Below are 26,448 nucleotides of genomic sequence, written 5' to 3'. Positions count from 1 at the left end.
CTTAAAAGTCGCCAGGATTGGACACTTGTACCTTAGAAGTTTCTTTAAACCATCCCAAATAAATAAATATTGTAAGGGGGGTTAGAAAAACCTGAATTAAACCGAAGAGATTTGGTAGCTCAGCTGACCATAAATAAAAACCACAGCGATTCCTTCGGTGCTGAACTCGTGACTGGAGAATGCGCTGATAAAATGGATGGTAGGATTTGAAATTTAACCAACTACAGGTAAGTCCTTGACTTACAACAGCTCCTTTAAGGAGCGCTTGAAGTTGCAAAACGGCACTGAAAAAAAGAGACTTGTGGCTATTTTTCACACTTATGACCCTTCAGCAACAGGGAAACTGAACAACCCAGTTACTCACTTAACAATGGTAGTGATTCGCTTAGCAACAGTGGCAAGAAAGGTCGTAAAATGGAGTAATGTTCACTTAAAGCAAGGGCCTTCAAACTTGGCAAATTTTAAGACTTGTGGACTTCAACTCCCAGAATTCCTGAGCTAAGGAGGAGGAGGAATTCTGGGAGTTGAAGTCCACAAGTCTTAAAGCTGTCAAGTTTGAAGGCCCCTGAGTTAAAAGTCTTACTTAGCAACGAAAATTTGGGCTCAGTTGCCGGTCGTAAGTCTAGGACTACCTGTATTGATTGGCTTCCGGCTAGGGAGTGAATCCCTTCCACCCTAGACAGCAGGCCCAAATAAATGTTAATATTTTTTGCATTTATTTGGCCTCCCTCCTAGCTAAGATTCTGTGCAGTTCAGACAACCCCCAAATCTGACTCCTGGCTGGCCCTGCCCACCCCTCCCCTCCCCTCCCCTCCCCGGAGTCCCCACGTGGCCCGTTTCGGATGCAGGTTATGCAGAGTGTGTGCGGAGGCTGAGGGAAGGCCGGAAACGGGCCTGTTTCCGGCTTCCAGCGAGCCTCGGGAGTCAGGGGAGGCTGTTTTCGCCCTCCCGGAGTCTCGAGGAAAGCCTCAGGAGTCCGGGGACGGCAAAGAGGCCAACTAGGCCACGGCCACCCAGCCACCGAGCAGAGAACTCCTTGCAAAAAAAATTTGGAAGCCCCCCCCCCCCGCCACTTTGCAGGGACCCAATGGTGAAACTCTTTTGTTAGCTGAGCTTCAGTCAAAATCATTTTTTGCCCGTTTCCCCTCCAACCCACCCACCTCCCCTTGCACAATTCTTCAGCCTCAAATTAGATTAATAAGAATCGCGCGGAGAGAGCCCCACTTGGTGCCAGCCAAGTAAACAAATTTCAGCCGTCAGCGTCCTGTCAGCGGCCCTTTCCCCAAAGGGGAGTCCTTCCTAGCAAAAATCCTTATTAGACTTGTCACATCCATTAGGAATTTTTTTCACGCCTCGGCGTTCCATAACCGCCGTCATTAGTGTAGCTCTTTGGCCTGTGGGACCAGCTCAATTCTCCAAGCTGGCACTCTTCCTCGGTGAGTCAGGGCCAACGGAGGTGGGCAACGGCTCGGGCACAAGGCCGGGGGAAGAGGGTGTGGTGGGCTTTGGGCGGCGTGAGAAGCGCCAATCCCCGTGCCCTTTTAAGCCCCCTGCCCCAACTTTTAGGAAGTTGGCACAGCGGGTGGGTGGGAACGCCCTCCCTGGAGGCCTGGCCAAGGGTGGCCGTTGCAGTGCCAACTTCAAACGTTCTGCCCGTCTGCGGCTTGCAAAAAGGGCTCCCCAGCCCACATTTAGACTCCCCTTGGCGGGTAGAAATGAGGGGGTGTGTGGGGGGAAATATAGGTTTGGGAGCCTAGGCCCCAGGGGCCTAAGAGAAAGGGGTAACAGGAACACCTGGGCCCCTCTGGGGGATAAAATGGGATTTTAAAGGGGGTTTAGGAGGGGTTGGGGGGAGGAGCCCTTTACTGGAGGGGAGCAATTCCTGAAAGATTTGGGGAGGGGTTTGGTTTTCGCACGGCCCCCAAGGCATCTCAGGTTGGGAGGTTTGCTGGTCTCCAGGCTCTCTGCACCCAAAGAGTAGGGGAGACCTTTGTGTGTGTGTGTGTGTCTGTGTGTGTGTGTGTGTGTCTGTGTGTGTGTCTCTGTGTGTGTGTCTGTGTCTGTGTGGGCTTGTCTGGGAAGAGGCAGCTGAGGTTCAGCTTGAGCCCTGAATGGAGGCAGAATCCCCTTCTCCTCCCTTCCTTCGTTCGTTCCTTCCTTCCCTTCCTTCGTTCCTTCCCATTCTTCCTTTCTTCCCTTCCTTCCCTTCTTTCCTTCCTCCCTTCCCCCCTCTTTCCATTCCCCTAAAATCCTTCCTTCCTTCCAACCATTCTTTCTCATCCTTTCCTTTCCTTTCTTTCCTGTTCCACTTTCCTTTCCTTTCCTTTCCTTTCCTTTCTTTCTTGTTCCACTTTCCTTTCCTTTCCTTTCCTTTCCTTTCTTTCCTGTTCCACTTTCCTTTCCTTTCCTTTCCTGTTCCACTTTCCTTTCCTTCCTTCCTTCCTTCCCTCCCTTTCTCCCTCCCTCCTCTTCCCCCTTCCCCTCCCTCTTTCCATTCCCCTAAAATCCATCTTTCCTTTCCTTTCCTTTCCTCTCCTCTCTTTCCTGTTCCACCCTCCTTTCCTTTCTTTTCCTTCCTTCCCTTCCCTTTCCTTTCCCTTCTTCCCTCCTCTCTTCTCCCCCTTCCCCCCTTTTCATTCCACTAAAATCTTCCCTCCCTCCCCCCTTAGAAACCTAGAACAGAGGACCCCCCGCTGGGCCCAGGGCTGGCCGGCCAGAGGAAGGAAGGGAACCTTCTTGGCTTCACCATCGTCTCAGGAGCCGAGGTGGGAGCAAGGAGAGGAGGGCAGCCCCCCTTAAGCCCCCCCCCCCAGCCAAAGCCTCTGACCTGGGCTGGGGGTGGAGAGGAGGGGGCTGCCAGCCCGGACCCCCTTGCCTCTGAACCACCTTGGGCTGAGCCAGGGGGTCCCAAGAAGGGCCAAGGAAGAGGCTGGCGGGGTTTAAATCTGGGGGGCAGATTCGGCCAAGTGCCCCTGTGGCTGAATTCTTCCGCCAGCTTCGGGAAGGGGGTGAGGTCAGCGGCCGATGCCGGCTGTGTCCCCCTCCCCTGCCTCTTCAGATGCAGCTCGTTTGTGTGTGGGGGTGTGTGTGGGGGTGTGTGTTCCCCCCCTCCTGTCCTGCACAAACACACAACGTGCGTTGCACACACAAGACAGGCACCTCTATAGGGGGTGTGTGTGTGTTTGTGTGTGCGTGAGACTAACGCTTGGCCTGGAGGGCTTCTCTCGGCCAGCGGCTGGAATTGGTTTTCAGGTTTTTTATCACTTCCACCTGTGGCCGGCTTTCCCCACCAGAAGCGAGAGGAAGGTCGGGGGGTCACAGGCCAAACTTTGGGGGAGGGGGTGTTTCTTCCTGGGAGAAATCGGGGGAGAAGAAGGGGTGAAGGAGCGTTCATGCTGCTCTCCCCCCGCCCGGGCAGCCGTTTCTCATTTGGGGAAGGGAAGCGCATTAAAAGGAAAAACGGAAGGACCCAGAGGTCAATTGGGGAGCCCCCAGGGGAGGGGAAATGGGGGTGCCTGGGACACTCCACTCCTTGGTCTGGGGGGAGCCGCCCTCCCCCCACCCTCAAGAGCCCCTCCACACAAGGCAGACCCGCCTCTTGTGAAAGAGAAGGGTGTGTGTGTGTCTGTGTGTGTCAAAACGTTAGTTTTTCTCCCTCCCGTGAAGACGTTTCGCTTCTGATCCAAGAAGCTTCTTCCAGTTCTGACTGAATCCATTCCACCCTTCAGTCAGAACTGAAGGAAGCTCCTTGGATGGGGAAGCGAAACGTCTTCAAGGGGAAAAGAAAAACCAAGAACAAACACACACACACCGCTTGCCCTTTTGAAAAAGCAGGTTTGGGACAAAATCCCAGGACGTGGAAGGCTGACAATCTCCATACTCCAGTGGGTCCCACTCACCCTTGCAGAGCTGGGATTTAGGGGGCGCCTGGTTGGCCTTGGAGCCGCCCCCCCAAAGGTCACCCGACCCCACCCTTGGCATTTTTTGGGGGGGAGGAGTGCAGGCCCCCCCAATCTCCATCTCTTTCAGAGAAGGGGGGACGAAGCTGCCACAGGGAGGGGGTGGGGCAGGACCCCTCCCCCCAAGACGGAAGATGGATACTCACTCTGGCCGTACTGGCCGTACTGGTAGCCGGCCACGGGATCCACGCTGTAGCCCGTAGTGGTGTAGGTGGGGGGGCAGTAGGCCTGGGAGGTGGGGAGGCTGTCGACGGACTTGATGGAGTCGCTGCGCTGGCTGCAGCTGGCCGAGATGGCGTTGGCGCTCTCCAGGCTGCCGTGCAGCGGGGAGATGGAGAAGTCGGCCTGGGACTGGGAGGCCACTCCGCTGGGGTTGCTCAGGATGCTCATCACCTGCGGGGGGAGGGGGGAGAGAGGAGAGAAGGGTGAGAGGGTCTGGGAGGGGCAGCAGCCATCACGGAGCCCCCAACACAACAAGCGGAAGCCCAGGTGGACGCGAAGAACCTGGGGAAGACGGTCCGCGGTCGTCCCAACCGGAGGCCCCTCCACGCAGCCCCATGGCAGGAAGACCCCTGCCCTTCCCCTTCCCCTCCCTCTTGGCCCGCTCTTCCCTCCCTCGCTTTCACTATGGACGCCCTTGCTCCTTTCCCATCCCCCCTCCCGTGCCCCCTCCCTCTCTCCCTCCATCTTCCCCTTCTCTTCCTTTTCCTTCCCCTGGTCCTCCCCCCTTAGCTCCAAATGTCCTTCCTCCCGTTCTCTTCATCCTTTCCGACTTCCCTGCCTCCCTCCCTCCTTCTTCAGTGAGTCCTTCCTTCCCGCTCTCCTCCCTTACTCCAATTGCAAACTCCTTCTCCCTCCCCGTCCTACTCAAAGCTCCTCCTCCCCATACAACATGCAAACCCCCTTTCCTTACTCCAATTCTGCATTTTCCTACTCCATAACTCGTTATGTTACTTCCCCCTAAACGCCGTTCCAGAACCCCAACCCCTCCATCTCCTCCTCCCAAAAACAGAACCGCACCCCTGCCTCTCTCTCCATGGCCGATCCTTTCCTTGCATCTCCCCATCGGATCTCCTTCCTCTCCGTCTTCCCCATGGCCTGTCTCCGCCTTACCTATTTCTTCCTTGCCATTCTACCCATGGCCTGTCTCTGACTTGCCTATTTACCCTATGGCCTGTCTCTGCCTTGCCTATCTCTACCCATGGCCTATCCTTCCTCTACCTGTCTCTGCCATTACCTATGTCTGCCTTGCCTATCTACCCATGGCCTGTCTCTGCCTTGCCTATCTCTACCCAAGGCCTATGTCTGCCTTGCCTATCTCTACCCAAGGCCTGTTTCTGCCTTGCCTATTTCTGCCTTGCCTATCTCTACCCATGCCTATGTCTGCCTTGGCCTATCCTCTACCCATGCCCTATGTCTGCCTTGCCTATCTCTACCCATGGCCTATTTCTGCCTTGCCTATCTCTCCATGGCCTATCTCTGCCTTGCCCATGTCTACCCATGGCCTATCTCTGCCTTGCCTATCTACCCATGGCCTGTCTCTGCCTTGCCTATCTCTACCCATGGCCTGTCTCTGCCTTGCTTATCTCTACCCATGGCCTGTCTCTGCCTTGCCCATGTCTACCCATGGCCTGTCTCTGCCTTGCCTATTTCTCTCTATCTCCCACTGGCCTATGTCTGCCTTGCCTATCTCTACCCATGGCCTATGTCTGCCTTGCCTATCTCTACCCAAGGCCTATCTCTGCCTTGCATATTTCTTCCTTGCCTATCTCCCCATGGCCTATCTCTGCCTTGCCCATATCTCTACCCATGGCCTATGTCTGCCTTGCCCATGTCTACCCATGGCCTGTCTCTGCCTTACCTATTTCTACCCTTGCCCCATCTACCCATGGCCTGTCTCTGCCGTGCCTATCTACCCATGGCCTATCTCTGCCTTGCCTATCTCTACCCATGGCCTATCTCTGCCTTGCCCATGTCTACCCATGGCCTATCTCTGCCTTGCCCATGTCTACCCAAGGCCTATCTCTGCTGCCTTGCCTATTTCCCTATGGCCTGTCTCTGCCTTGCCTATTTCTGCCTTGCCTATCTCTACCCATGGCCTATGTCTGCCTTGCCTATCTCTACCCATGGCCTATCTCTGCCTTGCCTATCTCTACCCAAGGCCTGTCTTTGCCTTGCCTATTTCTGCCTTGCCTATCTCTACCCATGGCCTATGTCTGCCTTGCCTATCTCTACCCATGGCCTATGTTGCCTTGCCAATCTCTACCCATGGCCTATCCTACCTCTACCTGTCTCTGCCTTACCTATTTCTTCCTTGCCTATCTACCCATGGCCTGTCTCTGCCTTGCCATATCTACCCAAGGCCTATCTCTGCCTTGCCTATTTCCCTATGGCCGGTCTCTGCCTTGCCTATTTCTACCCATGGCCTATGTCTACCTTGCCTATTTCTACCCAAGGCCTATCTCTGCCTTGTCTATCTCTACCCAAGGCCTATCTCTGCCTTGCCTATTTCCCTATGGCCTGTCTCTGCCTTGCCTATGTCTGCCTTGCCTATCTCTACCCAAGCCCTATCTCTGTCTTGCCTATCTCTACCCAAGGCCTGTTTCTGCCTTGCCTATCTCTACCCAAGGCCTGTCTCTGCCTTGCCTATCTCTACCCATGGCCTATCTCTGCCTTGCTTATCTCTACCCATGGCCTATCTCTGCCTTGCCCATGTCTACCCATGGCCTGTCTCTGCCTTGCCTATCTCTACCCAAGGCCTGTCTCTGCCTTGCCTATTTCTGCCTTGCCTATCTCTACCCATGGCCTATGTCTGCCTTGCCTATCTCTACCCATGGCCTATGTCTGCCTTGCCAATCTCTACCCATGGCCTATCCTACCTCTACCTGTCTCTGCCTTACCTATTTCTTCCTTGCCTATCTACCCATGGCCTGTCTCTGCCTTGCCTATCTACCCAAGGCCTATCTCTGCCTTGCCTATTTCCCTATGGCCGGTCTCTGCCTTGCCTATTTCTACCCATGGCCTATGTCTACCTTGCCTATTTCTACCCAAGGCCTATCTCTGCCTTGTCTATCTCTACCCAAGGCCTATCTCTGCCTTGCCTATTTCCCTATGGCCTGTCTCTGCCTTGCCTATGTCTGCCTTGCCTATCTCTACCCAAGCCCTATCTCTGTCTTGCCTATCTCTACCCAAGGCCTGTTTCTGCCTTGCCTATCTCTACCCAAGGCCTGTCTCTGCCTTGCCTATCTCTACCCAAGGCCTATCTCTGCCTTGCCTATCTCTACCCATGGCCTATGTCTGCCTTGCCTATCTCTACCCATGGCCTATGTCTGCCTTGCCTATCTCTACCCAAGGCCTATCTCTGCCTTGCCTATTTCCCTATGGTCTGTCTCTGCCTTGCCTATGTCTGCCTTGCCTATCTCTACCCATGGCCTATCTCTGCCTTGCCCATGTCTACCCATGGCCTGTCTCTGCCTTGCCTTTCTCCCCATGGCCTATCCTTCCTCTACCTTGCCTATTTCTTCCTTGCCTATCTCTACCCATGGCCTATGTCTGCCTTGCCTATCTCTACCCAAGGCCTATCTCTGCCTTGTCTATCTCTACCCAGGGCCTATGTCTGCCTTGCCGATCTCTATCCATGGCCTATCCTTCCTCTATCTGTCTCTGCCTTACCTATCTCTGCCTTGCCTATCTCTACCCATGGCCTATCTCTGCCTTGCCTATCTCTACCCATGGCCTATCCTTCCTCTACCTGTCTCTGCCTTACCTATTTCTTCCTTGCCATTCTACCCATGGCCTGTCTCTGCCTGGCCTATCTCCCCATGGCCTATCTCTGCCTTACCTATTTCTTCCTTGCCTATCTACCCAAGGCCTATCTCTGCCTTGCCTATTTCCCTATGGCCGGTCTCTGCCTTGCCTATTTCCCCAAAGCCTATCTCTGCCTTGCCTATTTCTGCCTTGCCTATCTCTACCTTGCCTATCTCTACCCATGGCCTATCTCTACCTTGCCTATCTCTACCCATGGCCTATGTCTGCCTTGCCTAATCTCTACCCATGGCCTATCCTTCCTCTACCTGTCTCTGCCTTACCTATTTCTTCCTTGCCTATCTACCCATGGCCTGTCTCTGCCTTGCCTATCTCCCCATGGCCTATCCTTCCTCTACCTGTCTCTGCCTTACCTATTTCTTCCTTGCCATTCTACCCATGGCCTGTCTCTGCCTGGCCTATCTCCCCATGGCCTATCTCTGCCTTACCTATTTCTTCCTTGCCTATCTACCCAAGGCCTATCTCTGCCTTGCCTATTTCCCCAAGGCCGGTCTCTCTGCCTTGCCTATTTCCCCCAAAGCCTATCTCTGTCTTGCCTATTTCTGCCTTGCCTATGTCTGCCTTGCCTATCTCTACCCATGGCCTATGTCTGCCTCTGCCAATCTCTACCCATGGCCTATCCTACCTCTACCTGTCTCTGCCTTACCTATTTCTTCCTTGCCTATCTACCCATGGCCTGTCTCTGCCTTGCCTATCTACCCAAGGCCTATCTCTGTCTTGCCTATTTCCCTATGGCCGGTCTCTGCCTTGCCTATTTCTGCCTTGCCTATCTCTACCCATGGCCTATGTCTGCCTTGCCGATCTCTACCCATGGCCTATCCTTCCTCTACCTGTCTCTGCCTTACCTATTTCTTCCTTGCCATTCTACCCATGGCCTGTCTCTGCCTTGCCTATCTCCCCATGGCCTATCCTTCCTCTACCTGTCTCCGCCTTGCGTATTTCTGCCTTGCCTATCTACCCATATGCTGCCTTCCTAAGGCTTATGTCTGCCCTCCCTGTCTCAGTCTTGTCTCTCTCCTTCCTTGTAACCACCCAGCACCCCCCACTTACCTTGAGGGGTACCCATGGTTCTCACGAGCTCCTTTCCGAGCAGGAAATGAACCCCCCCAATCCGCCCAGGTAGAACGAATGCACCCTTCCCCCGAGAATGTTTTAAGCCTGCAGTTGTCTTTTCAGTTGTCCTCCCTCCTCCGCAAGTGTGTAGCATCCCTCCCCATTTTTGTTCTCCCCTGTCCAAACCCCCAGCCAGAGACTGAATCATGTTGTACGTTTTTGAGACCAAAGTGAAAAGCACACCCTGTAGTTTATTTCACACTGTGATGCTAGGCCTCAAGATCAGTATAAGGTGGGAAATCCATTGGCCTTCCTTCCTTCCTTCCTTCCTTCCTTCCTTCCCTTCCCTTCTTTTCCCTTCCCTTCCCTTCCCTTCCCTTCCTTTCCCTCCCTTTCGCTACAAACTGTGTTGTGATTTGGGAGCTGTCCTCTTCCTCTGTCTCCAACCAAAATTGTGTAAGAGAAGGGAGGGGTGAAAAGAGGAATCAGCCTGGAATCCTTACGTGGTCACAAAGGGTCGACCTCCAAACCTCCTTTAGTGCCCTGGGCGCTTAACCAAAAAGACCGGCTGTTACTTGAGAAGATTCCGTCGTTTGAGCTTCTTTGGAATAAATCAAGTTAAATTGAACCTTCGGGGGGTGGACCTGGCCCACGGCGCCTGACCAGTTCCCATCATCCCCAGCCCTGGCTGGGGCTCCCCTGCAGCAGGAGAAGGAGGAACGCAGGCTCCCCACTTCTCAACCCAGTTGAAGCGCACTGGTTCCATTGCTGTAACCACCCAGAAGGTTGATTTCCAGCCTGGCTCGTCAGCCGCCACGTTTGACCTTGTTTTCCTGTGCTCCCTCTGAGGGGAAAGGAAGAGGAGGAGGAGGAGGACCGTGGCTAACCGAAAATCAATGCGCCTTCCGTATCCAATAGGTATTAGAATTTAATAGCATTATTATTAGTATTATTATCGGGAGCAAAATCTCTCCTTCAGTCGATCTGCAGGGCTGTAGCCCCCTCCCCACCCTCATCCCAATTTCTCCCCTTGCACCGACCTCCACCCACCCACCCAATTCGGGCTCAAGGGGGCAACTCAGACGGGACTTTTTGGCAAGGCAGACAATCCAAACCGAGTTGTCTTTTTTTTTTTTTTTGGAGAGGGGGGTGGGGGAGAGACTTCCAGGAAGACCCCCGAAATACCTCAGCGCTCGCCTCCTCTGGTTTACAATGCCTGAACATGGAGGCTTTAAGTCAAGTCTGCCGAGAGTTGGGACGCTGCGGAGGTGCGATTCGGTTCCCATCTCCAGACACACAACGCAGGCAGCCGAAATGTGAGAATCTTCTTTCTCCTTGGCTGATTCTCCCCTCAAACACACACACACACACACACACACACAGACACACAAACCTTTTCCCCCCTCCACGCCATTGTGCTTCTCCCGCAGGATTTAAACCTCCCCCGCGGTCCCACACTTTAAAAGAAGTGGCACTCTTCTCCTCTTTCTGTCTTTCCTTTCTTTTTTCTTTTCTTTTTTTTTTTTTTAAAAATGTAATTAATTCTCTCCGTTTCTGAGCCGGCCCCGAGGGCATCTGGCTGTGGAGATTCACGGCGCAAATGTGCATCCTTTACGATAAACGGAGCTGGCTTTGGCACACGGCGCGCAGAGGCAATCACACACCATCGGGTTCGGGTTTTATTGCAGGACTGCGAGTCGGGCTGGAAGGGTGGGGGGCGGTTTGGGGTGGGTGGGTGGGGGGAGCTGCAGAATTGGGGGTCCCGGGGTGAGAAAGGAGTGAGTTCCAGGTTTTTAATGGGGCCAATCCAAACTCTGAGCTTAGCCTGAGCGCCTCGTTGGCAAGACTCTGGTTTGCGAAAAGATGGTTAAGTCATATTGGCGTCTCCCGCCTCTCTCCCAGAAACTTTCGAATAGAATAGAGCTGGAAGGGACCTTGGAGGTCTTCTAGTCCAGCCCCCTGCTCAAGCAGGAGAACCTATACCATCTCAGACAAGTGGCTCTCCAGTCTCTTCTTAAAAACCTCCAGTGATGGAGCAGCCACAACTTCTGGTGGCCAGCTGTTCCACTGGTTAATTGTCCTCATTGTTAGGAAATTTCTCCTTAATTTCAGGTTGCTTCTCTCCATCCAATTCTTTCTGGTCCTGCTTTCTGGTGCTTTGGAGAAGAAGTTGGTCCTCCTGTTCTTTCTGGCAGCCCCTCAGATATTTGAAATATTGCTATTACGTCGCCCCGAGTCCTTCTTTTCTCCAAAACTAGCCATACCCAGATCCTGCAACCATTCTTGGTATGTTTATCTATAAAGCTTTGCGCATTTCCCGCCCCCTCACACACATTATTTCATCAAACTATCTTGATCTTTCATTGTTTGTGTTCTCTGCGGCTATTAAAGCTCTAAGAGGACACTCGGCACCGGGCAGCGGCAACGTTATTAGGAAACGGAGCTTCCAACGGTGGGTGAGGACAGCTGAGGACATTGTCTGTCAAGAAGAAACATCTGGGAGCCGAGATATTATAAAAGCCCAGGCGTTCAGACCTCCCTTCCCAGAATCCTTAGCTAGCAAAGGGGATTGTGGGAAGCCTGCGCTCTAGAAGGGATCCCCTCGGCCAAGGGCCCTCCAGTTCCTCTATTTTATTTTATTTGTCTTTGCCCTTGAGCAAGAAAAAAACCGGGTAGGCGATGCGCTCCAACGCTAGAGGAATAGAAGAAGGTGCGGAAGGGATATTTTCCTGCCGTACCTTCTTGCCTGCAAAGCCGAGTCGGATTTTCGGCTGTAAAGGGTCAATCCGTCCCGCAGGCCTTCGCCAACCTTGGCCGAGTCGCTCGACAAAGCGGAGATCTCACCGTCATTAGAGGAGGATTTTCTCGCACGCTTCCATCTCTGTCCCCCTTAATCCCCGCCGCGGATTCCTGGGACGGCTACCCTAGGCCCAATTTAATATTTCCATCTCTTGGCTTTATCCCTCTCTCCAGAGCTAAGTAAGTGCCTCCCTTCCTCCTCCTCCTCCTCCATGCTAACACCCTCTCTGCCTAATCAAGGGGAATCTTTCTTTATCCCCTCGGCTGTGTTGCGTTGTGTGTGAAAATTACCGTCCCGTCAAAAGCTAATAAAGTCCAAGATCCTTTTCTCTTCTCCCCTCAGACCATTTTTTTGGTGTGTGCGTGTGTGTGTGTGTGTCATTCAATTAAAGGGGGAGGTTCCTCTCTTTTCTTCCAAGGAGGCCAACGCGCACGACTTTATAAAAAAAGATGTTTGCAGCACATCATCAGGCTGTTGAAGCATCTCTAAAATAGGGGACAATTAGAAGGTCTTCCCAAATTTTCCCTTCCTGGGGGAATAGGTGGGAGAGGTGTTACTTGCCAGGTCAGCCAGCCTCTAAATGCTCCGTGGAGGGTCATGGCCGAGCTGCCCATCAGAATGGACAAAGGCCTGCTTTTTCTTAGCCGCCAAATCAAACCTACCCCACTGGACAACATTTCTTGAACCAGTGCCGGGAGACCAGATCTAGCGAGGAGGCAAATCGTAGCACTTCGTAATTCCTGTCTGTTCCCAACCTCCATCCGCGGAGGCGTCTCAAACGGGAGAAGGAAAAGGAAGGACGAAATACCTTTTGGGGAAGAGGTTGGCTTTTAAAACCAGAGCTGTCGAGGGTTCGCAAACGAAAAGGCCTTATTTAGAGGGAAAAAGGTCTGCAAAAACTCCACCCGGTGCAGATTTTTTTCCCCCGGGGGCTTATAAACCGTGTGTCAACTCATAATTCATGATTTAGTTGAGGTGACGGATGGAATCCTGACACAATGCAATTTTTGGGGGGCGGGGGGATGTTTTTGGGGGGATGGGGGAAGAACCCAACCACTTTTACAGTGTTCAAATCCACACTTACGTGGGAGAAAAATCCATCTTCCTGGCAGGAACAGGGAAGGGTGGAAGCCCACACAAACCTTCCGCTTTGCTGGGCTGACCCCCTTTCTCTTTGCCGCCCCGTGCCAGCCCAAAGAGGGGGGCGGGGGCGATACGGCTGAAGGTCACCTTGCCCTCCGCCTCCATCTCCCTCCTCTTCCTCCCCTCTTCCGCTAAGAGGATCCAGGCCCCTCTTTGCCTATCGCAGCCCCCTGCAGACTCCGGTAATGGAGCGCCGGGGACTGCTTCATTGCTTCCAAACAAGATTTCGCGAGATCCTTTGAGGTTGTTCGCCCCCCACTCAACCCCGAAGCCCCCTCTGCTTTCCTTCCCCCAATCCCCCAACCCCCCCGGTTCTGGCGACAGGCGAAGAAGCCACAAGAACGGTGAAAACGGACCTGACAGTACAAAGATGTTTTCCAGAATGGCAGCAAATCCCAGCCTGGGGCTAGGTTGTTTAGTGCACTGATAGTCTCTTGGCCCCCACCACCTCCCAACTCACTCCCCCCCACCCCCATTCCACACGCCTTCATCCCCGTCTCGGATGGCGCAAGCTTTTGGCAATCAGCTAAAGTTCAGCTTAACGACAGGCAAGAAGAGACGGCCATTCAAGTCGAGCCGGTGCCTCGGGGCTTCATCAGGTGGAGAGGGATATCAAAAAGAGGAGATGAAAAATAAAATAAAATAATAATACTAATAATAATAAAAAAAAAAGCAATAAAGTTCACCATAGATGTTGCCAGCCCTCGGATGCCAAATCCAGCCGTTATAATAAATAAAGGCCGGCTGGCAAGCAAATGAAAAAGTCATTCCGCCCAGCTGGCTCTCCCTCCGCCCTTCCCCTCTTCCTGCTGTTTGCTTTGGGAGATTAAATGCGTTCCTCCTCCTCCTCCTCCCCTCCTCCTCCTCCTCCTCCTCCTCCTCCTCCTCCTCCTCCTCCTCCTCCTCCTCCTCCTCCCTCCTCTCCTCCTCCTCCTCCTCCTCCTCTTCTTCTTCTTCTTCTTCTTCTTCTTCTTCTTCTTCTTCTTCTTCTTCTTCTTCTTCTTCTCTTCTTCTTCTCCTTCTCCTCTCTCCTTTCCTTCTCCTTCTCCTTCTCCTTCTCCTTCTCCTTCTCCTTCTCCCCCCCACAGCAGCCCCACCGTCCTCGCCTCGTGTGCAGCGACAATGGGCCAGGACCGTGGCTGTTAACACTCTCCGGGTTCTCCATTCAGGGGCTGGAAGTTGAATCTCCCCCGACGTTCGTATCCAACCGGGCTGTAAATGAGGCCCTGCCGCAAAACTCAACGCCGGCTTCTCGGGCCCAGAGCGAAACCATTTTTGTTTTGGTTTGTTTTGGTTTGTTCTGGAATTAAGGAGAAACTCCCTAACAGGGGAGGACAATTAACCAGCTTGCCTTCAGAAATCGTGGGTGCTTCGTCACTGGAGGCTTTTAAGGAGAGACTTGGGAAGGCATTTGTCTGGAATGGTACGGGGTCTCCTGCTTGAGATGGACTAGAAGACAGATAACAGATAATCGGAGTTGGAAGGGACCTTATAGGTCATCTAGTCCAACCCCCTGCCCAAGCGGGAGACCCTGCACCATTTCTGACAAATAGCAGTCCAATCTCTTCTTGAAGGTCTCAACTGACCTCCAAGGTCCCTTTATTCTATTCTGTTCTGCATTCTATTCCAGTCCTCTCTATTTTCCATTGTATTCTATTGTATTGTATTGTATTGTATTGTATTGTAGTGTATTGTATTGTAGTGTAGTGTAGTGTAGTGTAGTGTAGTGTATTGTATTGTATTGTATTGTATTCTAATCTAATCTAATCTAATCTAATCTAATCTAATCTAATCTATTCTATTCTAATCTAATCTCTATTCTATTCTATTCTATTCTATTCTATTCTTATTCTTATTCTTATTCTTATTCCTATTCTTTCTATTCTATTCCTCTTCTAACCTCTTTTGATGGGACAGCATTAATAAAAGCCAGGCAGGTCTTGATTCCCAGCCCTGCAAAACTCCAGCAGTCGCTTTGGATTTCCTGAACTGATACTTGCCCGAATGGAGTCATTTTTGCCCTCTCTCCAATTCCTGGGAATCTGGAATACTGATTCTTGGTGGGAAAGATTTGGAAAGGAGACCAAAAATGCTGGCATCTGGAAATCAGGATTCCTGGGGGTGGGTGGGTGGGTGGGAGGTGGCGACCGCCAACACCTAACAACTGCTTGTGAATGTTTTGCCACGAGCTGGATTGCGAAGAGATCGAAATGAAAGAAAGGTTTGCAATCAGCACCTTGGAGAGCAGCCACGGCTACACAACCAGAGTTTGGTGCTGGGTTTAATGTTTGTTTGTCTTTTTTTTTTGGCTTTTTTTTAAAAAAAGACCTCTGGACTCATTTTTTAACCTAATTCTTAATCTATTAACTATGCAAAGGTTTTGCAAGCAATTCACCCCTTTCCATGCCCATAACTTGCACTTCTCCCAGCATGTGTGTCGTCTCTCTGTGTGTGTGTGTTCTCAAACTACAATTCCCAGCAGTCTCAGCCAACTCAACCAAGAGGGAGGATTCTGGGAATTTTAATTCAGCCAGGACACATATCCTTGCTTTTCTGGCGGATTCCCAGAGTTCAGAGCTGCATTTTTTTCATAAAGTTGCATTGTTATTTTTTTAAAAATAAGTCCTATGGCATCGCTCTCTTTCTTCCCCTAAAATCTTGAGATCGACCAACTGGAACTGCAGAAGCCATAGAGACAAAGAAAGTATCAACGGTAACATGAATTAAAACTTGAGAAAGTATTGTTTTCACATCCTTGAATTTTCCTCAAGGGCCTTTCAAACTCTCGAAAGAATTTTTTTTTAAAAAAAAAAGAAATGTGAGTTTGCAGCAACTAACACCGAACACCCAGGAAACCGAGAGAAAAGGAGGCTGCAGAATTGCACTTGAAAATTTCTATTTGCTGCTAAGAAAACAATATATGGCCATCGGGAATTGAGAGCTAGCGGTAGCCCAGATGTTTATACCGAAAAGCCATTTTTCCACTGCTACTGAAGAAATGATTTGAGTATGGAAAGACCAACTTAAAAGGTTTCTCTAACATGTCAACCAAATTCTGCTAAAGTTGGCAAGCCTAAGAAAATAACCTTACTCCTTTTTTTTTGCTGCCTTTAAAATAATAATAATAATAATAATAATAATAATAATAATAATAATAATAATAATAATAACTTGATTTACTTTCTTTAAAGGCAGGCTGGGGAACACGAGTGGGGGCTGAGATTACAAATGGTCCCTTCCAAGAGCTCCTGAAAAAGGATCAAACATTTGGGGGTTCTCCAGACTGCACCTCGGAGTCTGAACTTGGTAGCACGATAAATTTTGGACAATTTTAGAAAAAGGCTTGGTAGAGAAAAGAGAAGAGGAAGGGAGGGCCGAACGCTGGAAAGACAGAACTATTTAAAGATAATGATTGCATAAATTTAATTACTGCTTTTTCATGCTGCAAAGGGCTATTTTGTAATTAATGGATCTAGCTGCACTAAGCACGGGAGATCAAATCTCCTTTCCTTTCCACCCCCCACCCTCCTCCCTGCACCCCAATCCTTCCTCCTTCCGTCCTGTCTTTGCATGTAATGAAAGACAGAAAGCAGATGACAGAAACAATTTATCAACGGGTCCGGGTGTCAAATCCCTAATTGGGAGCACCAGGTTACCGAAAGTGAGAGGAGGAGGAGGGGGGGGGGAGTGGGATTTGGGAAGGGGCTCCATCTTCTATCTCTGGCGCTGAGCTGGGCGAAGCGGTCGTCTTTCCCGTTAATTGACAGGGATTAGGTGACAGATCAGCTTCGAAAGCCACGCCTGTTGCCATTTTAATCATCTCTGCTCCGAGTTCTTGACACCGAACGATCTTCTGCTATGGTTGAAGTCCCAGGGATGTCCAAGGCCTATCAACGCACTTCGTGACAAACTTTTGAAGGGGAAACAGACGGGATGGGTACGGAAGGCCAACCAAAAACTATAACTTTTTGAGAGTTCATGACTCCGCCAGCTCCTCCAAAGGTTCTTTGTAGACCTGGGTGGGTCCCAAAACTTTTGGCGACTTTTAAGACTTTTGGGGCATCAACTCCCGCAATGCCATAGCTGGCAGAGGAATTCTGGGAGTCATAAAAGCCATCGAAGTTGCCAAGTGTGGTTTTCATGGTTGGTGTAGCAGGACATTTCGCCTCTGAAGAGGTCAACCACAGCCGACCTTGAAAAATCTACCGGGGGAGACAATGGTCCCCAAACCCTGAAACTCAACCCTGCTCAGCTCCTTCCATTTTTCTTTAAATATTCTCATACATTGTTTAACAATATTATCAATATTCTTCTTCAATTTCTACATTTATCACACTTAATTTATCCAATTTCATTTCATGTTATAGCTTACTTCATTTTTCTGTAAATATCCTCATATCTTATTTAATAACATGATACATATTCTTATTCCATTTCTATATTAATTATACAGGTTTTATTATTATCACGTTTGCAAGTTTTATCACATGCTATTATTCCATTCGAAAGTATTCTCCTTCCCTTGTCAATTCAAGCAATAATATGATATGAATTTGGATGTGAAAGCTGAGTATGTAATCATGGTCACGTTTGCATTGAAATGTGAAAACCTGGAACCACATTGTTCACCTAACGAGGTGTTTTTAAAATATAAAAATAAAAAATTCATTGCAAACCACGCCCCCCTGACTTTCTCTCTCTCTCTCTCTCTCTCTCTCTCTCACACACACACACACACACACACGTCAAGGAAGGAGGAATCACCCTCATGCTTGATAGCGAGGAGGCCACCTTCAAGAAGCTAAGGGTGACCACAGCCAAGGAAAAAGACCACCGTCTCCACAGGAAGAAAAAGATTACAGAGCACACAATTCTCCCTACTTTGGAGAAGCACGCCAAGGGCATTATTAGTAAGACCACACCTAGGGTACTGCATCCAGTTTTGGTCACCGCACTATAAAAAGGAAGCTGAGGCTCTAAAAAGAGGGCAGAGAAGAGCGACCAGGGTGATGAGGGGACCGGAGGCTAAAACATAGGATGATGAACCGTTGCAAGAAACGGGCCTGGCTAGTCTAGGGAAGAGAAGGACCAGGGGAGACAGGAGAGCTAGTGCTCCAATATTTGAAGGAAAAGGGAGAGAAAGAAAAGGAAAGAAAAAGAGACAGAGACAGCGAAAGAAAAGAAGGAAGGAGAGGAAGAAAAAAGAGGGAGAGAAAGAGAAGAAAAAGGGAGAGAAAGAGGGAGAGAGGAGAGAAAGAAAAAGAAAGGAAGGAAGGAAGTAGAGAAAGAAAGAGGGTGAGAAAGAGAAGGAGAGAGGGCAAGAGAGAGTGACTGGTGGCTAAAACGGTTGAATGGTTGCAAGAAATGGGCCCGGCTAGTCTAGGGAAGAGAAGGACCAGGGGAGACAGGAGAGCGGTCTTCCAATATTTGGGGGGCTGCCATAGAGAGGAGGGAGTCAAGCTATTCTCCAAGGCACCCGAAGGCCAGACAAGGAATAATAATGGATGGAAACTGACCGAGGAGAGATTCAACCTGGAAATAAGGAGGAATTTTCTGACAGTGAAAACAATCAACCTTCGGAAGTTATAGGAGCATCATCACTTGAGACTTTCAGGAAGAAATTGGACTGCTGTCTGTCGGAAATGGTGTAGGGTCTCCTGCTTGGGCGTAGCGGGGGTTGGACTAGATGACCAGCAAGGTCCCTTCCAACTCTGTCCATCTGTATATTAAAATCTTCCCTAAAAGGTGATTAATAAGAGCTACTGACGTTGCTGTCAGGATCAGGCTGAAAACAGACTGGGGGGTGTGGGGGGCGTTACGGATGGCCGGGTTTAAGGAAGCCCATGGGGTTGGGGGCAGGGGGGGTAAGAAGGAAGGGCTCAGCAATGGGGGAGGGGGCTCAGCCAGGGAAGGAAAGGGGCTCCAATGTTTACTTTGCACCATCTTCCACTTCCCTTTTCACTGAGGCCGATCACGGCTGGTCCTTCAACCCAGGGAGGAGATTTGTCAAGAGGGGGGTCTGGGCGAACGATGCCCCTTCAAAAAAATCCCTCGCTGGCAGCTATGATCTCTTGAGCTTCTCGGTGCATCGTGGGACCTCCATTCGGAGGGGGTTTCTTGGGGCAAGAGCTGCAGGGAAGGGCCGCTTTTTGATCGTTGACCCCTCCCTCATCCTAAAGTTGGCGTCTTCCAAGAACCCGGGTACCCAACCCTTAAAACCCGCCGATCCTTGGCCTAGCGAATCCTGCGCTCGGCAACCGAAGAGCAACAATGGATTTCAACAACCCCCCCTCCCCACAACCGCTTGGTGACGAGTGGAAGCGACGGTCACGGTTTGTTTCCCCCGTCACATCGCCACAAACGCACCCCAAACGGGCAATTTATATTTATTAGGGAACATACAATAACTGTCTCATTAAATCAAGATCCAACTACGGGTCAGGAGGCTTAATTTGAGCTGTCAGGAGCCGGGGCAAGCTTTGCGGAGAGGGCAGGATGGAGAGGAGGTGGCCCTGGCGGTGGCGATGATGGGGAGGGGAGGCCTCAGACGAGGGTCTTCTTCGAAAGGGCCCGAGACCGACTCTCGGGGAGCCCTTCCCAACCGGAGGGGGGCATCCGGATTGCCTGCTAAGCGAATGGGCCGCCACTGAATTCGGTTTCGGCCTTTGGCGGTGGGTCGAAGTGGGAGGAGAGAAGAGGAGGGATCTAAGCCGGACAGGAGCGCCCCAAAAGAACGGCCTGGGGAGGTGGGTGGGTTGACTTTCTCTTTCCCAGGGCAGGGTGAAATCTAAAATGAGCTAGGAAGGATCCATCTGGATTGGGGGAGGGAGAGAGAGAAGAGAGAGAGGGAGAGAAAAGAGAGAAAGGAGAGAGAGAGAGATGAGAGAAGAGAGAGAGTGGGAGGGAGAGAGAAGAGAGAGAAGAGAAGAGAGAGAAGAGAGTAAAGAGAGAGAAGAGAGAAAGAAGAGAGAGAGGGAGAAAGAAGAGAGCGAGGGGAGAGAAGAGAGAGAGAAGGGAGAGAAGAGAGAGAGAAGAGAGAGAGAAAGAAGAGAGAGAGGGGAGAGAGAGAGAAAAGAGGGGGAGAGAGAAAAGAGAGAGAGAGAGAAGAGAGAGAGAGAGAGAAGAGAGCAAGAGAGAAGAGAGCGAGGGGAGAGAGAGAGAGAGAGAAAAGAGGGGGAGAGAGAAGGAGAGAGAGAGAGAGAGAGATGAGAGAAGAGAGAGAGTGGGAGGGAGAGAGAGGAGAGAGAGAAGAGAAGAGAGAGAAGAGAGAGAGAAGAGAGTAAAGAGAGAGAAGAGAGAAAGAAGAGAGAGGGAGAAAGAAGAGAGCGAGGGGAGAGAGAGGGAAGAGAGGGAGAGAGAAGAGAGAGAGAAAAGAGAGTAAAGAAAAGGGAGAGAAGAGGGAGAAAAGAGAGAGAGAGAAGAGAGAGAAGAGAGAAGAGAGCGAGGGGAGAAAGAGAGAGAGAAAAGAGGGGGGAGAGAGAAGAGAGAGAGAAGAGAGAGAGGAGAGCAAGGGGAGAGAGTAAAGAGAGAGAAGAGAGGGAGAGAGAGAGAGAGAAAAGAGAGGGGGGAGAGAGAAGAGAGGGAGAGAGAGAGAGAGAAAAGAGAGGGGGAGAGAGAAGAGAGGAGAGAGAGAGAGAGAAAAGAGAGGGGGAGAGAGAAGAGAGGGAGAAAAGAGAGTAAAGAAAAGGGAGAGAAGAGGGAGAAAAGAGAGAGAGAAGAGAGAGAGAAAAGAGAGTAAAGAAAAGGGAGAGAAGAGAGAGAAAGAAGGGAGCGAGGGGGGAGAGGGAGAAAGAGAAGAGAGAGAAGACAGAGGAGAGAGAGAAAGAAGAGAGGAGAGAGAGAGAGAAGAGAGACAGAGGTAGGTAGGTCCTGGGCCGTGCGGAGAATTACACCCAAGCTTAGCCATGTGTGGAAGACGGAGCAAGCGAGGGAGAAAAACAGAGAAGGGAGGGGAGACTTCAGCCTACAGAGCAAGTGAAAAATGTCAGGGTAAATTACTCTTGACAGTGTTAATATCTGCACCACATAGCAATAATTACATGTAGATAACTAGTGCAATACCGCTCAGCTGGAGCCATCAAGACGAGTGCAGATGCCTCTAACTGCCAGCTGGGGACCTTTTCATGGTCGGGAGTTTTGCATGTCCTCTTCCCCCCCACCCTCTCCACAACACCCTCTAGTTTCAGTCCATCCTGCAAACGGGAGTCCTTTCGCCCAAGACGAACCCAAGACGGCCACGGCTTCTCAAGATCAGGGAAGAGCCTGCTCAGGTTTTAGTCTAGAGGCCCCTGCTGGCCCTTGGGTGGAACTGCGACGGATGGCGTAACTCCCCTCAAGAACTGAAGACTATAAGTTGGTGCCACACCAAAGGTTGGGGAGAGAGAGGGAAGGGGGAGAGAGAGAGAGAGAGAGAGAGAGAAGACTGACTTCTTCTACCAGGAGATGCACCATGGCAGGGGAGAGAGAGAGACAACCCCTCAATTCTGCCTCCCCAAAGTAGGTGGTTTCTACGGATGAAGGAAGTTGACTCCCGGGTGGGACGGTCTCTCTTTTTTTCCCTGATCCCAGAAGATCCCCCCAAAATCCTTGGAAAAATCTGCCCGATGGACTAACAGACCCACACCCAACAGTGTCTTGGTTTCTTCCTAGGCTTGAGTTATTCTGCAGAGCAGGAGGACCTCATGGACGTGCTGTGAGCCACAAGGACTACCCGTATTTTCCCGAAAATAAGACCTTGTCTTATATTTTTGTGACCACCAAAAAGGCACCAGGTCTTATTTTCAGGGGGGGATGTCCTCCACTGACTAGCCTCACTTGTGCACGTCGCCTTTGGCTTCCTTTTTGCTGTCAGGAACTTCTTCTCCTGCAGCCGGCAAGGCTTTCCTGAAGGGCTCTGCAGGGGATAACAGAGCTCTGGATCGATCCAGAGCTTTGTTCTCAGCTCCAGAGGCCTTCAGGAAAGCCTTGCCAGCTGCAGAAGAAATGGGCCGGCAAGGCAGCTGTCGGGGTGTGTGAGGCCTGGCTACAACTGTCCATAGGTAAGTAGTAGGGCAGCTCCACCATCTACCATCCCCACTCTAGCTTAATTTTTACCTGTGTATTCTGGAGTGGACAGGATCTTAATTAGGGCTTATTTTGAAGGTAGGGCTTATATTGGGTGCAAGTGTAAAAATCAAGCTAGGACTTATTTTCAGGGCAGGTTATATTTTGCGGGGAAACGGAGTAGAAACCCGAAGGACCTCATGGAGTTGCTGTGGGCCACAAGGACTATCATCCTTGCCCTCTGCTTGGGCTGATGGGAATTAAAGAGAGTTAGGAAGTGACCCACATTAGGAGAAATATCCCTTTCAGAGCTCATAAACGTACTCTGAAATATGACCAAAAAAAAGAGATAACCTAATAAATCCCCGAACAGCCCCAGGGCAGCTGTCAGAACAACTGAGGAAGATCTTGAAGGTTTGGGTTGGGAGGTGGGAATTTGCTCTTGGCACAGGCCGCAAACTGATCCAGACCGCGACTTGCCAGGGAAGGGAATAAAAATTAAAGAGAACTCCGCTCTCTTCTGTGGAAAACAACAACGACAAAAAAAATAAATAATGTTCTTTGGAGCTTTTTAGCTGTGAAACACCTTTTTTGTCTAGCTCAACTAATCCACTTATCGGTGGATAAAGCCACTGGCATAACACAGGGACAATAAAAAGCATATACATACCAAAACAAGAAGAAGAAGAAGAAGCAAAAAAAAAAAAAACCCAGCAAGAAAGACTTTCTTTGCCCATGGCTTCTTCTGTTTTATATTTAAAACAGCAACTAGCAGAGGAGAGGGAAGGTGGGGAGGAAACGGAGGAGGATGGCAAGGCAGAATTTGCAAACAAGGCACCCTCTTCAAAAAGAAAACCACGAAAAGCAGGCAAAGTGGGGGGGGAACACACCCCGGCCCTTATCAAATTAAGTTTCCTCGAGGAGATATCGCGGCTGATAACAGCACCCCATTTTTGGGATGAGTGTAAATGCTTTAAGCGCTGCGGGAGATGTTATCCACAGAATTGAGAGGGGGGAAAAAAATATGAATTGACGAGGGATATTAACGGAGGTATGTTTCAAATCCTTTCCTATCCATTCCCCACACGTCTCATAGTTGAGTTTTTCTTGCGGGGGAGGGGGGAAATAAGGGGGTGGGTTCCTGGGGGAGGCAGGAAAAAATATGTAAGGGTTTGGGAACAGAGGAAGGTGCCAACGGTCATGAACGGCAAACGCTGACCTTGCCCAAGTCCAGCCTCCTCTCTCTTAAAATCCCTCGCTTTTTCTTGGTTCTGTTTGTGTGAAGCAGGGAAAGGTATTAGTACCTCAAGGGAGGTGCTAATACCACTCCGTGAAGCCTTAGTACGACCACACCTAGAGTAGTCCTGCATCCAGTTTTGATCAACACACCATAAAAAAGAGGTTGAGGCTCGAGAAAAAGTGCAGAGAAGAGCAACCAGGATGATGAGGGGACTGGAGGCTAAAACATAACCATGAATGGTTGCAGGAACTGGGCCTGGCTAGTCTAGGGAAGAGAAGGACCAGGGGAGACAGGAGAGCAGCCTTCCATTAGTTGAAGGGAGAGGGAGAGAAAGAGTGAGAGAAAGAGAACAAAAAGAGAAAGAAGCAGAGAGAGAAAAAGAAAGGAAGGAAGGAAGGAGAGAAAGAAAGAAAGGGAGGAAGAGAGGGAGACAGAGCAAGAGAGAGTGACTGGAGGCTAAAACTTACGATGAACGGTTGCAGGAACTGGGCCTCGCTAGTTTAGTGGAGAGAAGGACCAGGGGAGACAGGAGAGCAGCCTTCCAAGATTTGAGGGATGCCCCAGAGAGGAGGAGGAAGGGGGTCAAGCTATTCTCCAAGGCACCTGAAGGCCAGAAAGGAATTATAAGGGATGGAAACTGATCAGGAGAGATTCAACCTGGAAATAAGGAGGAATTTTCTGATGGTGAGAACAATCAACTCATGGAACAGAAGTTGCCCTCGGAAGTTGTGGGAGCATCATCACTTGAGACTTTCAAGAAGAGATTGGACTGTCATTTGTTAGGAATGGTGTAGGGTCTCCCGCTTGGGCAGGGGGTTGGACTAGATGACCTACAAGATCCCTTCCAACTCTGATTTATCTGTTGTCTGTTTTGATCTCCCCCTTTGGCCAGGGAGCCAAAGGCGGGAAGGTGGGCGAGATTTGCCTCTGGATGCCCACCCGTTCAAGGTCCAGCCTCTGGAGGTCACCAAGCTGGGGAAGTGCCAAGCCTTTCTCCGTAGCCTCGAGGAAAGGCGTCCTTGCAAGGCGCCGGGCATCAATCACGGGCACCCACCTGTCAGGTTGGCATCTGGAACTAAACGGAAACACTTGGCAGCCAGGAGGGCTGACCTCCACCCCCACGGTGGTGACTGTCACTGACACACACACGCACACACACACACCCCAGGATGAAAGTGGGGAGGGGGGAGGAGTGGTGGTCAAAGGGCAAGAGGTGACGGGAGAAAGGAAGGGCTTGGCAAGGAAGACGGAAGCTTCAAGGGCTGCTCTTCCGAAGGGGCAGCACAGGAGACCCGGGATAGAGATGTTATTGTGGCAGAGCCACGCCGGCTGCCAGTGTGCGGAAACATTTATTTATTTTTATTTTATTTAGTCAAGCATGTTTTAGCTGAGGGGCCTCCAACCTTGGCCACTTTTAAGACTCGTGGACTTCGACTCCCAGACCCCTGTTTTAGAGAACAGATATAATTAGGAACATTATTATGAGTACGTGAAATGGGTATGAATGAAAGGGAGGCATTAGGACGGGGACGGTAGGCACGTTGGTGCGCTTACGCACGCCCCTTACAGACCTCTTAGGAAAGGGGTGAGGTCCATAGTAGACAGTCTAAGGTTAAAGTTTTGGGGGTTTGGGGAAGAAACCACAGAGTCAGGTAGAGGATTCCAGGCATTGACCCACTCTGTGGCTGAAGTCGTATTTCCTGCAATCGAGTTTGGAACAGTTTGCCTTGAGTTTGTATCTATTGTGTGCCCGTGTGTTATTGTGGTTGAAGCTGTAGTAGTCATTGATGGGTAGGACATTGCAATAGATAATTTTATGTAGGTTGGACCGAAGGGGGCGTAGTTCTAGGTTGTCTAGGTCTAAAACTTCCAGTCTGGTGGCATAAGGTATTCTGCAATGAGTAGAGGAGTGGAGAATTCTTCTTGTGAAATATTTCTGGATTTTCTCAATTGTATTAATATCCGATGTGTAGCACAGGTTCCAGACTGATGAGCTACAGTGATTGTATTCAATAGTACAGTATTCAAGTATTGGTCTAGCAAATGTTTTGTATCCTCTAGTTAGTAGTACAATATTAGCAGAGAAGAAGCTATGCGGGACTACGTTGACAACTCCTAATGCCTTTTTGGCAATGTTGTTACAGTGAGCTCTGGGGCTTAGATCATTAGAGATGAGAACGCCAAGGTCCTTTGCAGGGTTGGGGGGTCATCTACACGGTTACGTCCGTTCGTATTTTATTTTCTGATTTTTTGTGTGTGTCTGGCAAATTAGGAGAAAGCGGAGTCTTTCCTTCCTTAAGGGCCATCGGCTCCCAACAAGCATCTAAGCAAAGGTTTTGGACCACAAATCACGTTTTTCCCAGCCGGTCCAAAGAGTAACGGCGGTCTAAAATATTTAGAGCTGTAGCAGGCGGCACGGGAGGGGGAGGGCAGCCACTCCCCCCCCAACCACAGAATTTGGGGCCCACATTCACTTCCCCCGTTAAATGCCAAGAAGGGATTAATAAAGGAGAGGATGTGCAGCTCACAGAGTTGAATTGAAAGGTCCTGGGTGGGCTCTGAGCTTGGTGTTTTTCCGGCAGATGTTTCATGACCCAACTAGATAATCTCATCAGTGCTGGAAGAGAGTGGGGTTTGCAGGGAGGAAGAGGAAGAGAGGAGGAGGAGGAGGAGAACAATGACTGTGGGTTCTCCGGTGCTCTCTGGGCTGGGCGGTTTTCTTGCAGACGTTTCATTACCCAACTAGGTAACATTATCAGCACTAAAAGGGAGGAGGGTTTTGCAGAGAGGAGGAAGCTGGGGGGAGGAGGGCTGGGGGGTCCTTGGTGCTCTCTGGGTTTGGTGGTTTTCTTGCAGACGTTTCATTACCCAACTAGGTAACCTCATCAGTGCTGGAAGACAATGGGGTTTGCAGGAGGAGGAGGAGGAGGAGAAAGAGGAGGAGGAGAAGGAGGAGGAGAAGGAGGAGGAGGAGGAGGAAAAAGAGGAGGAGGAGGAGAAGGAGGAGGAGGAGGAGGAAGAGGAGGAGGAGAAGGACAAAAAGAAGGAGGAGGAGGAGGGCTGTGGGGTCCTTGGTGCTCTGTGAGCTGGGTGGTTTTCTTGCAGACGTTTCATTACCCAACTAGGTAACCTCATCCGTGCCAGACTAATCTGGGCAATGAAACGTCTGCAAGGTAACAACCAAACTCCGAGAGCGCCAAGGACCTTCAGAGAAAGGAAGGGTGCTTCTCTTTTGGCGGCATGAACCCCACTTTACTTTTAAGCAAAGACCCCTAGAAAACTTGAGAGAAGATTGGGGGGTGGGTGGGAAGGAGAGAGACCCCTGGCTGGCTTCTTGTGGCTGTGAGTTCCGCCTTCCACAGGAACCTTCCACTCCTTCCCAGTAA

The 26,448-nt window shown here is 50.6% G+C and overlaps 1 protein-coding gene across 4 annotated transcripts in view; it reads right to left on the bottom strand.

Annotated features, from left to right (window-relative positions):
• Positions 1 to 26,448, bottom strand: part of PAX7 (paired box 7) — a 124,404-nt gene that overhangs the window by 1,929 nt on the left and 96,027 nt on the right. For all 4 annotated transcript variants that reach the window (XM_087915139.1, XM_087915141.1, XM_087915140.1 and 1 more), the window contains exon 8: positions 4,106 to 4,352. In XM_087915139.1, coding sequence (XP_087771265.1) covers positions 4,106 to 4,352 — 247 coding nt within the window. The remainder of the gene's footprint in view (positions 1 to 4,105; positions 4,353 to 26,448) is intronic.

This window comes from Pseudonaja textilis, chromosome 18 (genome assembly GCF_049901715.1).
Source record: "Pseudonaja textilis isolate UNSWEBS1 chromosome 18, rPseTex1.2, whole genome shotgun sequence".
Taxonomy (NCBI): domain Eukaryota; kingdom Metazoa; phylum Chordata; class Lepidosauria; order Squamata; family Elapidae; genus Pseudonaja; species Pseudonaja textilis.
The sequence above is the reverse complement of the archived record's forward strand: the minus strand, read 5'-3'. Positions and strand labels throughout refer to the sequence as shown.